This window comes from Rhinatrema bivittatum, chromosome 2 (assembly GCF_901001135.1).
Source record: "Rhinatrema bivittatum chromosome 2, aRhiBiv1.1, whole genome shotgun sequence".
Classification (NCBI taxonomy): Eukaryota; Metazoa; Chordata; class Amphibia; order Gymnophiona; family Rhinatrematidae; genus Rhinatrema; species Rhinatrema bivittatum.
The window spans coordinates 424,716,798-424,729,119 of record NC_042616.1 but is presented as its reverse complement, the minus strand read 5'-3'; the positions used below and the strand labels follow the sequence as shown (position 1 = coordinate 424,729,119).

General features: G+C 46.6%; 1 protein-coding gene across 1 annotated transcript in view; it reads right to left on the bottom strand.

The window, feature by feature from the left end:
* Nucleotides 1-12,322, bottom strand: part of ZC3H7B (zinc finger CCCH-type containing 7B) — a 147,651-nt gene that overhangs the window by 18,982 nt on the left and 116,347 nt on the right. Inside the window, exons 16-18 of the mRNA XM_029590240.1 lie at nt 10,493-10,674; nt 10,114-10,199; nt 3,130-3,263 (exon numbers count right to left, since the gene is read on the bottom strand). Coding sequence (XP_029446100.1) covers nt 3,130-3,263; nt 10,114-10,199; nt 10,493-10,674 — 402 coding nt within the window. The remainder of the gene's footprint in view (nt 1-3,129; nt 3,264-10,113; nt 10,200-10,492; nt 10,675-12,322) is intronic.

Here is a 12,322-nt window from a genome sequence, read left to right as displayed (position 1 = left end):
TTCCCAGGGGACTGATAGCCAGGGATCCTGGTTCCCTCATCCCCGCAGAGGGCTTCTCCCCAGATTGCCCACTGGCAGCAGTGGAAAATGACAGCCTTTGTATTCACTTATTTTTTTGCTGTCAATTAAAAAAATAAATAAATAAAAAGTCCTTTGACTGGAGCTGAGGGTTAGGGCTCTATTGCGGGCAAGCCTTGCTGCGGCAGGACTGCGATCGCATCGGGGAGAGGCAAGAGCGGTGGCGAAGTGGCCCCTGAGGGGGGAGGCCACAGTGCCCCTCGAAAAGGGTCAAGGTGGGCCTCTTGGGGGCCTCTAGAGCCTTGCTGCATCACCTGGGACTTATTCGGCCCACAGGTGAGATGGACCACGCAGATGCCAAGGATTTTGCACATCCAGAGGATCCGTTTGAGAATGGTAAACACCTGGGGGACGATCTGGGAGATGACTCAGTGGTTGTCCTAGGAACAGGTGCACCGGGCAACGATCTAGGGGTGAATAATAATGTGGACAATCTAGAGGAGACTCTGGTGAATGAAGGGGATGACCCAAGGATCATTTGGTTATTTCAGAAGGAGGAGTTGAGGCCCCTTATTCTCCATGTCTTGGAGGGAGTACCCTTGTTTCTGCCCAAGGTTGTTTCCTCTTTTCACCTTAACCAAACAGTGGAGCTTCCCGCATTTCCAAATAGGTCCAAGATGCCAGAGGCAAGGGAGCTTCATTTGTTGGATGTTCGTTGGATACTGTTGCAGTATCTGAAGGTCACCAACAGGTTCCGGGGGTCTGACCATCTATTTGTATTGTTTGGCGGGCCAAAGAAGGGATGTAAGGCTTCTAAGGGTACTGTTGCTCGTTTGTTGAAAGGAACTATTTTTTCAGCCTCTCTCTGCAAGGGTCGAAAGGGACCAAAGGAGTTGCGAGCACACTCTACTAGGACACAAGCAGCCTCTTGGTCTGAATGTCAGCTGATGTTGCCAGAGGAGATCTGTTGGGCGGCAACATGATCTTCGTTGCCCACTTTCTCTCGGCATTACCAGTTGGTTGTTCAGTAGCTGGCGGAACTGAGTTTTGGCGAAAGTGTGTTGAGAGCAGATCTTTCGCATTTCTGCCCAATGTAGGGGTGCTTTGGTACATCCAACTTGTCTGGACTGATGTGATGAACGAACAGCAAAAGAAAATTGTTTCTTACCGGCTAACCTTTGCTTCTGAAGTACCCCAGATCAGTCCAGAGACTCAGCCCCTTATTTACGAAATACCGAAGACCATTCAGCTTGCATGGATGCAATCTGAGGATTTTCATTATGTATATATTCAGAACCTATTCAGATGATGGGTATATATTCAGAACCTTATTCAGATGATAGATAAGACCGGACGGCTTGGCTATACCAGGCACGTCGTCAAAAGGCTTGCTGATGCGATCCCGTTTCCATCTTAAAACTTATATCTGAACATTTCAAAAATATTTTTTGAAAATATTCATTGAGAATACGTCAAATATTTCGGATGGTGAAAGATTTTGATATAGTAAAAGTTGATCCCTTTTGTTTGTGATTGATATATTCAGAACCTAAACAGGATTACCAAGTTTAATTGGTTCCATGGAGTTGAAGGATTCTAGTTCAGAGGGCTCCAACCCTTGGTTTGATGTTCACCCTGAGAGGACAGGGGATAGTTGTGTTTCATTCTAATTTGGCTTGGATACAGGTCAATACTTGGCACTCTCAGTTAAGTAGCAGTGCCTCAAAGTTTTTATTCTCTGCCTTCATCTGCTGATAGGGATGCAAAACCCACTTGTCTGGACTGATCTGTGGTACTTCAGGAACGAAAATTAGTTGGTAAGAACCAATTTTTCTTTATAAGTGCTTGAAACAAATTTTTGTCAGGTTGCATTGTATACATATAATTATTTTTCCCTTTATGTTTTTATTTGTGTGGTTGTATGACAGTTTTTTTTAATCTGATTAACTTGAATTCTAATAAAGTGATGTTTTCAATAGATTGAATATATGTAAAAGAACTGTTTATTGTATTATTTCTTATTTCTGGAATAAATTAAATGCATTCTTTATAAAACTGGGGGTTTTTTGCTTACAACCCTATATTTTGTACATATATTGGATTTCTTTAGGCTTGTTTTATTGCTTCTCCTTTTTCGTTGTCATTCAGTTACAGCTCTTTCAATCAGCTTACTCGAAAAGGACAAGTCAGCTACCAGATGATTGTTATCAAACAAACTGAGCTGCTTTAAAAATGGAGAGAAAACTGCATCCTTCAAACTTCAATGATGTGAGGTGAAGAAATGCAAGAAGAGATCTGGCAAGGGACTATAAAGAGAGAGGCAAAGATCTTGGCCAGTTTAGTCCATTGCTGATCTCCCAGAGCAACTCATGCAAGCTCAGAATATGGCCTGAAGGTTGCCACACTATCCGCTTGGGGGGGTGGGGTGGGTGGGGAGCAGTACCCACATATGCTAGAGTCAAAAAATACCTAAATATTCCACTGGCTACATGAACTAGATGCAAAGATGAGCAGTGTCTGCAGCAGCGCCCAGCTGGAAGAAGCATTCTAACCCTTATCTTTCCCAGCCAGACTGGGGTCCGTCTCTTCTACAGCTGATGAAACAGGTTGAGAGCTGTTTTCATGCAGATTTCTGAGCTTTACCAAAGAGCGCAGGCCCACAAAACCCATCTCCTGACACTGCCCAGGGTGCCACCGCTACTGCTCTCACCAAGGTCACTAATTGGTTCCGTGTTTTTTTTTTTTTCTTTTAAACTATTTAATTATTTATTCGCCTTTTTTTTTTTTTTTTTTTTTACAGAACAGGCTGATCCAGTCCTGGTTTTACTCCCACAGCACACAGGGATTTGTGCTGTGGGAGTAAAACCAGGCAGGCATTGAGGTAAAACCAGGAGCTGGATCCCTGGCTCACATGAAGAGTTTTGTCTGTGCTTCAGGACATTAAAAACTCCATCACAAGCAGAAATAAAGTGTATGTACCCGGTACATATACTTTATTTCTGGATTGACCTTAAATACACACATGATCAATGATACAGCCCCATATACTCAAAATACCCTGAAGAGCATTAAGCACGCCCTGTAATGCCTGCCCTTCGTCCAGCCCATTACCTGTGCCGGGCCTTGGCACTGCAGTACTTCAGGTCCTTGTCTGGCTCCACTACCTGCCCATTCCGCCAGCACTGCCCACATACAAACTTCATGTTCAGATCAAAGGTGCTGGGTGTAGCAGTTTTGGAAGGAACCTGGAGAGGAAGGAGCAAGGAGGAAAGATAGCAAAGGGGGAAAAAAAATCATCAATGGTTTCTGAACTCCATGGCTAAAGCAATTTTTTTTTTGGGGGGGGGGGGGGGGGGGGGAGGGTTTGCAATAAAAATGTTTCAAACCAAACCGTCTTTTACCATATACAAACAGGGGTTACTATATTCAGCACAACAAGGGCTTCCCACTGGTGGAAAGCATAGATCTATACCTACCCAAATTTTACCCATAATCCTTCTGTACCTGGAACTAAGATGTTTTCATTCTTATTGAAACATACTGTAGACACATAGAACATGATGGCAGATAAAGGCCTTATTGCCCAGCTTAGCTTTACAATCCCTTCCTCCCCTTCAGAGCTCCTCTATACTTGTCCTGAACTCGGACCCTGTTCCTGTATCCACTGGGAGAACGTTTCCTTACATTACTCCTGATTTTACCCACTTTCATTCACCTCACATGACCCCCCCCCCCCCCCCCTTGTTCCAGAGCCTCCTTTCTGTTCACAGAGACCTGCCTATTCCAAATGAGTTCTCAGAGACTTAGAAAGAAGCAATATCATCTCCTTTTTCCTGCTGGCTATTCCTCGCCTTAAGCACCCAAGCATCCTGGCTTTTGCTCTTACCTTGTTTGGCTACCTTAAGATCATTAGATAGAGTCAGCCTCAGATCCTGCTCTTGTTTCGTGCATAGAACTTCACCCCCTATACTGTACCATGCTCTTGAGTTTTTGGAACCCAAATGCATGATGCTTTTTTTTTTTTTTAGGGTTAAATCTTAGCTGCCAGACTCCAGACCATTCGTCAAGCTTCAATAGATCCCTTCTAAAGGTTTTCACAACTTCCAGGGTATCTAGGCAAAACATTTCTTGATAGTCCTTATGTGGTATCGTTTATGAAAATGTTGAACAGAACCAGACTGAGGACTTATACCTGGGGTACACCACTGGTAATTCCTCCTTGCTCAGCGTGAGCTCCATTTACCACACCACTGGGTCCAAATCACTCAGTTTCTAACCCAATCAATTTAGGGCCTATACCAAGGGCGTTCATCTTGTTTATAAGTCACCTATGCAGAGCTGTGTCAAAGGTCTTATTTGAAATCAAAGTACACTACATCTAGTGTTCTCTCCTGATCCAACTTTCTGGTCACCCAGTCAAAGAAATTAATCACATTTGTCTGGCAAGACCTACCCCTGGTAAAATCATACTCCGTTTAAGAGGGATTATGGATAACTGGGAAAGGACAACTGTCACTATCCCTGAAACTTTCATTCTGTGTAGCTTCCAACAACACAACTTGTGGGAGGATGCTTTACTGTCCAGGCAACAGGAAAAATGGGCAGCGACACAATATATCCACATTCTGTGCACTTCGAACACAATATCTGAACAACAAGGAACCAAAATACAGTTATTACTAAAACACCACAAAATGAGGATTTGGAAAATATAGAAGCAATGCCTTTCCTTCCTAAAATGTTATTGTTTTTCTCATAATTTCTCTCAAAGCCAACTGTGTGGAAATACAACATGTTTAGTAATAATGCTCCAGTGTCATGAGGATTTGTGTGAACAAACAAACATAGAACCTGAGGGCTCATTTTATCTGCCCAAATTAAAAACAAACCCATCCTATTAATCTCTCTGCAATATCGCTTACAAAAATATCAAATACAACCATCCCCAAGATTGATCCCCAGGGGAATCCACTGATAACTCCTATTTCCTTGGCGCAAACTCCATTTCCTACTAGTCTTTCATCTGTCTCTATCACTCAACTGGTGCCTTACTCTGAGTTACCTAAAAGGCCCATCCCTAGACTGGTCAGTTTATTTAGTCTCCTATGCAGGACAGTATCAAAATCTCTGCTGAAATCTAAGGATACCACATCCAGGGCACACCTCCAATCTCATTCTCTAGTCACCCAAAGAAATTGAAAAGATCTATCTAACACAATCTCCCTTTGCTATTTAGGACCTTGCAAGTCACAGGATTCAAAATACTTCACTTTCGTTTAGTGTGGTCTCCATTAATTTTCCCACCACAGAGGGGAGGTTAACTGGATTGTAATTTCCTATTTCTGCCCTATAATCCCTCTTACGAAGAGGCGTACCATTCTCCCTTTTCCAGTTCCACAGAATTCAAAAGACTGACGGGTAGACCTTCTCTGCATTTCCTTAACATTCTAGGGTGTATCTTAACGTTTCTCAACATGGTCCTGGAGGATATCCACAATGAATATGCATAAAATAGATCTGCACGCATTGGGCAGGACATGCATTTTCACTATGAATATCCTAAAATCTGACTGTCTAGGGGGGTACTCCAGGACTAGTTTGAGAGATGCATGTACATCCCCATCCGGCCTCAAATATATTCCACTTTTAGGTTGTTAGTTCCATGCAAACGCATGTTTTTGTAAAAGGTGTGGCATCTACAACACTACAATAAGCATCCCCTCCGACTACCTGTGGTCATTCTCCAATCCCTTGTTTGGTGAACAAAATTATTTGAACAGTATTATTGCTTTGTCCTTTTCCTGTGGATCAACACACTGCAGCAGGAAGTGATTCTGTAGCAAGGACCTACTCTCCAGATGATGTATTGTCCCCTCTCCACCAAGGACGTGTCTCCCAGTGCTACTGTCCAGGAAGGAAGGGTTAGGTCGCCTGTCACAATTGGTGATTTATTAGGAATGTAGCTAGCTGGGTGGTTGTGGATGTGAGAATCGCCTGGTAACATGCCTGCCTGATGCGAAGGTGGCGGACCTCACGCATTACCTACATAAAGATTTTAAACAGTGCAAGCAGGAGCCAGCTGAGGTGGTACTTGTGGGCATCAATGATATAGGAAAATATGGGAGGGAGGTTCTGGAAAACAAATTTAGGATCTTAGGTAAAAAGCTGAAATCCAGAACCTCCAGGGTAGCATTCTCTGAAATACTCTTTATTCCATACGCAGGTCTCCAGAGGCAGGCAGAGCTCCGGAGTCTCAATTCATGGATGAGACGATGGTGCAAGGAAGAGGGATTCAGTTCTGTAAGGAACTGGGGAACCTTTTGAGGAAGGGGGAGTCTTTTATGAAGGGGTGAGCTCCACCTTAACCAGGGTGGAACCAGGCTGCTGGCGCTAATCTTTACAAAGGAAATAGAGCAGCTTTTAAACTAGAACAAAGGGGAAAGCCAACAGATGCTCAGCAGCGCATGGTTCAGAGGGAGGTATCTTCAAAGGATACTAATTAAGCATTAGAGGGTCCAATAAAAACAAAAGTAGTCCATGTACCTATAAAGTAAAGAATCACCTGAGCTAAAAGATTCCAAATTATCCCTATCAACTGAAAAACAGGTTGTTAATACAAACAAAAAAATGCACTTTGAAATGTCTATATGCCAATGCCAGAAGTCTAAGAAGTAAAATGGGAGAATTAAGAGTGTATTGCAGTGAATGATGAGATATACTTAAATTGGCATCTCAGAGGCATGATGGAAGGATGAGTATCAATGGGATAGCAAAAAGCCCACTGTTTGCAATCACAAATTCCAAGACTGAATACATTGTCAAACAAAACACAAAAAGTCTTGGTAGCAATTTATTAACTGATGAGAGGAAATCATCATGTAAATGTGCGTGGGACTGCCACAAGTTCAACCTAGAACTACCTACATAGGTTAATTCTAATTTGGTTCAACTTTTTAACTCTGTAACACCACAATCATTGCTTGTTGAATATCCATAAAGAGCAGGTTAGCTAGAAGTACACTTTCTGTCCCAGAGTAACCAACTCACTTAACTTGTGGAATGAAACTTTAAGATCTTTCCCGACATGGAAGCGGAGGATATGCATTCAGAAGATCCTTACCGCAGTAGCGGGCAAAGGCGTCTGAGGCTGGCTTCCTGTCGCTCCTGTACAGGAAGCAGAAGTGGCTGACTTTGCTGTTGCAAGGGAAGGCAAAGAGATTCACATCCGGGGTTCCCCACAGGTGAAAGATCCAGTCTGGAGACAGAGATCCAGTCTGGAGACAGAGAACTCCTGAGGGACTGCAGGAGGCACACTGGGTTAGGTACAGTGTCAGTAAAACTTTCTTTGTCTCCATCTGCTGGCAGGGAGGCAAAACCCAGGAGTCTGGACTGATCTGGGTACGTACAGGGAACCTGCGATTCCTAATTCCTGCGGTGAGGTTAAGGTCTGCATCATGTAAGCTAGATTAGGAATGGCCAACTGGTATCCTGCGAGCCACATGAGGCTCCCTGAAAGAAAAACTGAAGCTCTTTGAACTCCGCGGGCAGTCGAAGAGTGTTTTTTTCCAAGGTATGCATGTGCACAGCCACAAACTTTATACCTGGGGCTGTGCAGGTCTTGGTGAGACAGCGGGAGGAGCTGTGCCATCACTGCTGTAACTCCTCCCTACCAGCGCTAGTATCGCGAGTGCATGCAAAACTCACAGGCCCTGCAAAACAGGGGCAGAAGCACTGGTTCAGCTGCCCAGTAGAAGAAAGATGGTGCCCCCAGCATGGGAAAGGAGAAGTGCACGAGAGGGAGAGAAAGAGTGTTTTCAACATACAGAGGTCGGGGTGAGGATGCTGGGTGAGGGGGAAAAAGAAGTAGCAGGGAAGATGCTGGGAATAGGGGGAAGGAAGGCATCCTGCATTTCCTGCCTCTCTATATTAATTATTTTGTTTAGCTCGTGTCAGTGGGACCTAAGGGAGGTAGGAGATGGTGTCAGCAGAGGGAAAGGCAGGGTCAGCAGCCTGCAAGGGCAGAAGGAGGCAGCACTTCATCAGCCCAGAGGAGAACTGGTGGAGACATGGTAAGAAGAATAAAGGGGGGAGAAGAAGGGTCAAGAGAGATGGGGTTTTGAGAGACAGAGACTGGTGGGGCAAGAGAGAGACATTAGTAGTGAAAGGGTGGGAGAGAGACCGGTGGGGCCAGGATGAGAGAGATCGAGTCTGGTGGAGCCAGGGTGGGAAAGAGAGAGCAAGTGACATTTGCAGTGACACAGTGCGAGAGAGATAAGAGAGAGAGACTAGTGGGACCAACGTGGATGAAACGAGCGAGAGAGAGACTGGTGGGCCAGGGCGAGAGAGGGAGAGAAACAGAAGAGGAGGACACTGGTGGGCAATGCTCTCTGTAAGCTCTGCATGTGCATATGGGTCATGGAAGACGTGCATACAGGTGAACAGCCTACACAAGAAAACAGAATGATGTTGCAGAGAACACTGCACTTTCTTGAACACACAGCCCATAAAAAATGATAGGGAACATTGCTGATGAGGCTAGGATGGGGGGAGAGTGAGAGAGACTCGTGGGGCCAGGGGGACAAGGAGGAGGTTGAATGATTTGGCCCTTTCTTTGGTGACAGAGGTGGGGGGGGGACGGGGGGGGGGGGGACGGACAGGGAAGGGACCCTAAGCCACTCTTCAAGGGTGAATCTCTCTGCTGCGCATCAAAACACCCTGAGGGAGCTTAGGGAGTACCCTCTCTGTGCCTTACATGTTTGTATTCCATCACTATAAAGCCTTCCTCTCTCCACCCATGACACTCAAATTATGGAGACTCCAGTGCTGAGACTGCAGAATGTAACTAATCTCCTCTTAAAATGACTTAATTCTAGTGCAAATAACCTCAGTTTGAACAGCCTTTCAGTATACATAAGCCCCTACATCCCCTTTATGAGGGCAGAGCGTCTTTAGGGTGGAGTGGGGTTCAGCGACCTAAGCAAACGCGGGCTTCTCTCCATTATTCCCCCTACTCTCCACAGGCTGTGGCACATTTCTACCTGCGTATCTCAGGTCAGCAACACCGCGCCACAGCAGCCTCCTGCTCTCTCCTCCTCAACCTTCCTCATGCTAGTGCAGTACAGAGTACCTGGCACCACAGGTCTGTGCGATTAATGCTCCACCCGCAGCGCTGACGTACCGGAGCGCCGCTGGGCTTCCCCGCTATCAATCAGACTTTTCCGTGCCGGCATTTCGAAGCAGCCGTGCTTTTCCAGGCTGCCGCATGCTTCCGCCCCTCCCATACTGGGTGTGAGACAGGCAGAGGAGCATTCCCCCCCCCCCCCCCCCGGGACCAGGACCATTGCTTCAAATGCCCCCATCGCTACCCAGTTCCATGGACAGAATGGGGACCGAGCCAGTGACACACGGAGCTGTAACTGGCGAGGTACTGCCCAGCAACAGAGAAGCCCGAAGCCACGGGAGCTCAGGATCCAAGGCACCAAAGAACATCAGTTAGAATCATCTGCCTTAAGACCCATCTCTCATCTCCACATCCAGCCGGGAACTACCAACCCCAGGGCTCTGAAGGAATTCCATTTGAAGTGACCAAGCATAGCAGTGACCTTAGCGGGGGCTTCATTTGGCATCACAGGATCCTTCCCTTTAGTCCCATAGATGTCTTCCCTCCCTTTCATCCATGACCCTAAAAAGTGTGAGTGGGGGAAGGGTTTGGGGCCAGACAGACAGATACTTCTCCTGCCCTTGCCTGAAATGCTGCAGTGCTGCACTGTCTTGTCCGGCCCTGCCAAGCAGAATTTCTTTAATAAAATAACGCTCAAGCATGTTTCAATGCCCCTCTTTCAGTAACCCTTAAGACCTGGCTGATAAGATGTCTGGTAGGATTAGGCAGCTAAGAGAGTTCGGCTATAAAGAAAGCTTCTAGCTTTATCTGGATTGCTGTGCACCCAATGAATCAAGGAAAACCAGCTGCAGAAAGCAGAACAAACGGTCAAAACCCCCCTCCGCCCCCCCCCTATAGATACAGACAGTCTCACACACACACACACAGATACACACTTGGATGCAGGCACAAACACAGGGACCTCTGGGACTCACTTTGTTGCGAGAGGCTCGGTTGGCGCTCACTTCCAGTGCTTGCCAGTATTTCTTGGCTTCCTGCAGAATGCCCTCGTGGGTCATCCCTAGGGGGGAAAAAAAAAAAACAAAACAAGAGCCGGGTCATGTCCGACAGCAGGGCCAGTGCTTGAGAGTTGTACGGCCTGAGCACTGGGTTTTCTACTTCACTGCTTCCAGGGCTGCAGACGCCATCTCCTCTCGCACAGACCTGTCTGGGCGCTCATGCCCTGTATCTCATCACCCTGAAGCCCTCCCCAGGTGCCCCAGGCTGCGAGCGGAGCAGGAGCACCGCGCTCTTCAGAAGACAGTGGGAAGGATGGATGGGGGGGGACGGACGGACGGACAGGAGGAGCTGTACCTGAGTGCTGCTGCAGCAACCAGACCTTGAGCTCCATGAAGCTGTGGGCAAACAGGCAGCTGTCCTCCAGCAGGCATCCGTAGCGCACCTCGTGCCGGCACATGTCAAACTGGTAGTGCTTCTTGAACGAACGGATCTTACTGTACTTCACCGTGCTAGAGCGCAGGATGTGAACCAGGCACCTGTGTAGCCAACAGCCAGAGAAGTACTTAATATATCTTTACTCTGCTTTCTATTGCGCAAATTCTTAATATGATGTTGATCAAAACAAGGAAACTAAAAGCAATCCCCCCCCTACACTCTCTCACCCCTGAACGAGCAGAAGCACCACTGCAGGGGTCTGCGTCAAGAGCCAGCGATGGCACAGAAAAGCAAAGTTACTTACCCGTAACAAGTGCTCTCCACAGACAGCAGGACAAATCAGCCACACAGGCGAGCAATGTCATTTGACAGCGCCGAGACAGAAAAGCTCTCTCAGAGTTCAGAAAGAGTGAGAAGGTTTTGAGTCTCTTCAGACTTTGAGGCAAGCTAACCTTCAACTCTCAGAGGAAGAGAATGGAACTGTGTGGCTGATTTGTCCTGCTGTCTGCGGAAAAACACCTGTTACAGGCAAGCAACTTTGCTTTCTCCATGAACAAGCAGGACAGTAATCAGCCACACAAATGGGGACTCCCAAATGGAGGAATACATGTATCTGTTATGTTTTTATACCAGCAGTGGAACATGCAACTCGTAATTTGATAGAGGCTGCAGGGAGAGTTGAAGGAATTAGTTAAACTTTGGAGAATGGCTTGGCCAAAACTGCTATCTTGGCAAGAAGCATTTTCAAGCTAGTAAAGAGCAGTAAAAGTATGGATAGAAGACTAGATAGCAGCTTTGCAGATTTCTTCTATGAAAGCAGAGCGAATAGGGGTTAAGGAAGCTGTCATAGCTCTGACTTGGTGGGCTTTTACCTTATTTTGAAGCTGTTGTCCTCATTGATTATAACAATAAGAAATGCAATCAGAAATCCACACAGTAGAGAGTTCTTTTGTAACTGAATACCCTGTTTACCCAAGATGAAAGAGAGAAATAGTTGGGAAGTCACTGTTCTCTCCAAATAGAAAAATAAAGCTCTTCTGAAGTTCAATGCATGCCCTAACTGGCAACACGATGGATTGATTGAAGTGAAATGGAGAGACCACTTTTGGTAGAAATTTGGAATGAGTTTTCATAACTACTCTGTTTGGAAAATTTGGGTATACAGTGAGTATGAGACTGCTGCATGCAACCTGCTTACTCTCCAAGTAGAAGTTACTAAGATGAAAACCAAAATCTTCCAAGAAAGGAATTTTAAGTCTGCTGTTGCTGGAAGCTCAAATGGTGATTTCACGAACTGAGCCAGAACTATATTTAGATCCCAAGTAGTAGGAAGATCTTTAAATGGATGTTTAAGATCAGTTAGACCAGGGGTCGGGAACCCATGGCTCGCGAGCCAGATATGGCTCTTTTGAGGGCTGCATCTGGCTCGCAGACACGTGTCGCCATACTTCGCGGTTCCCCGCTGACCCAGCTGCTCCCCGGTCCTCCGTCGCCCGGGCTTAAAATGCTGTCAGCCCGGGCGGAACGCGGCAGGACAGCTGGAGTCAGCGGCACCGGCGTGCTCTCTTCTCCTCCCCCCCCCCCCCCCCCCCGCGGCCCGGAAGAGGAAGTGGAGAGCATCGGGTGCCTGCGCGGGAAGAAGAGACCACACTAGCGTGGTCTCTTCTTCCGCGCAGGCACCCGATGCTCACCACTTCCTCTTCCGGGCCGCGGGGGGGAGGAGAAGAGAGCACGCCGACTGGAGTCATC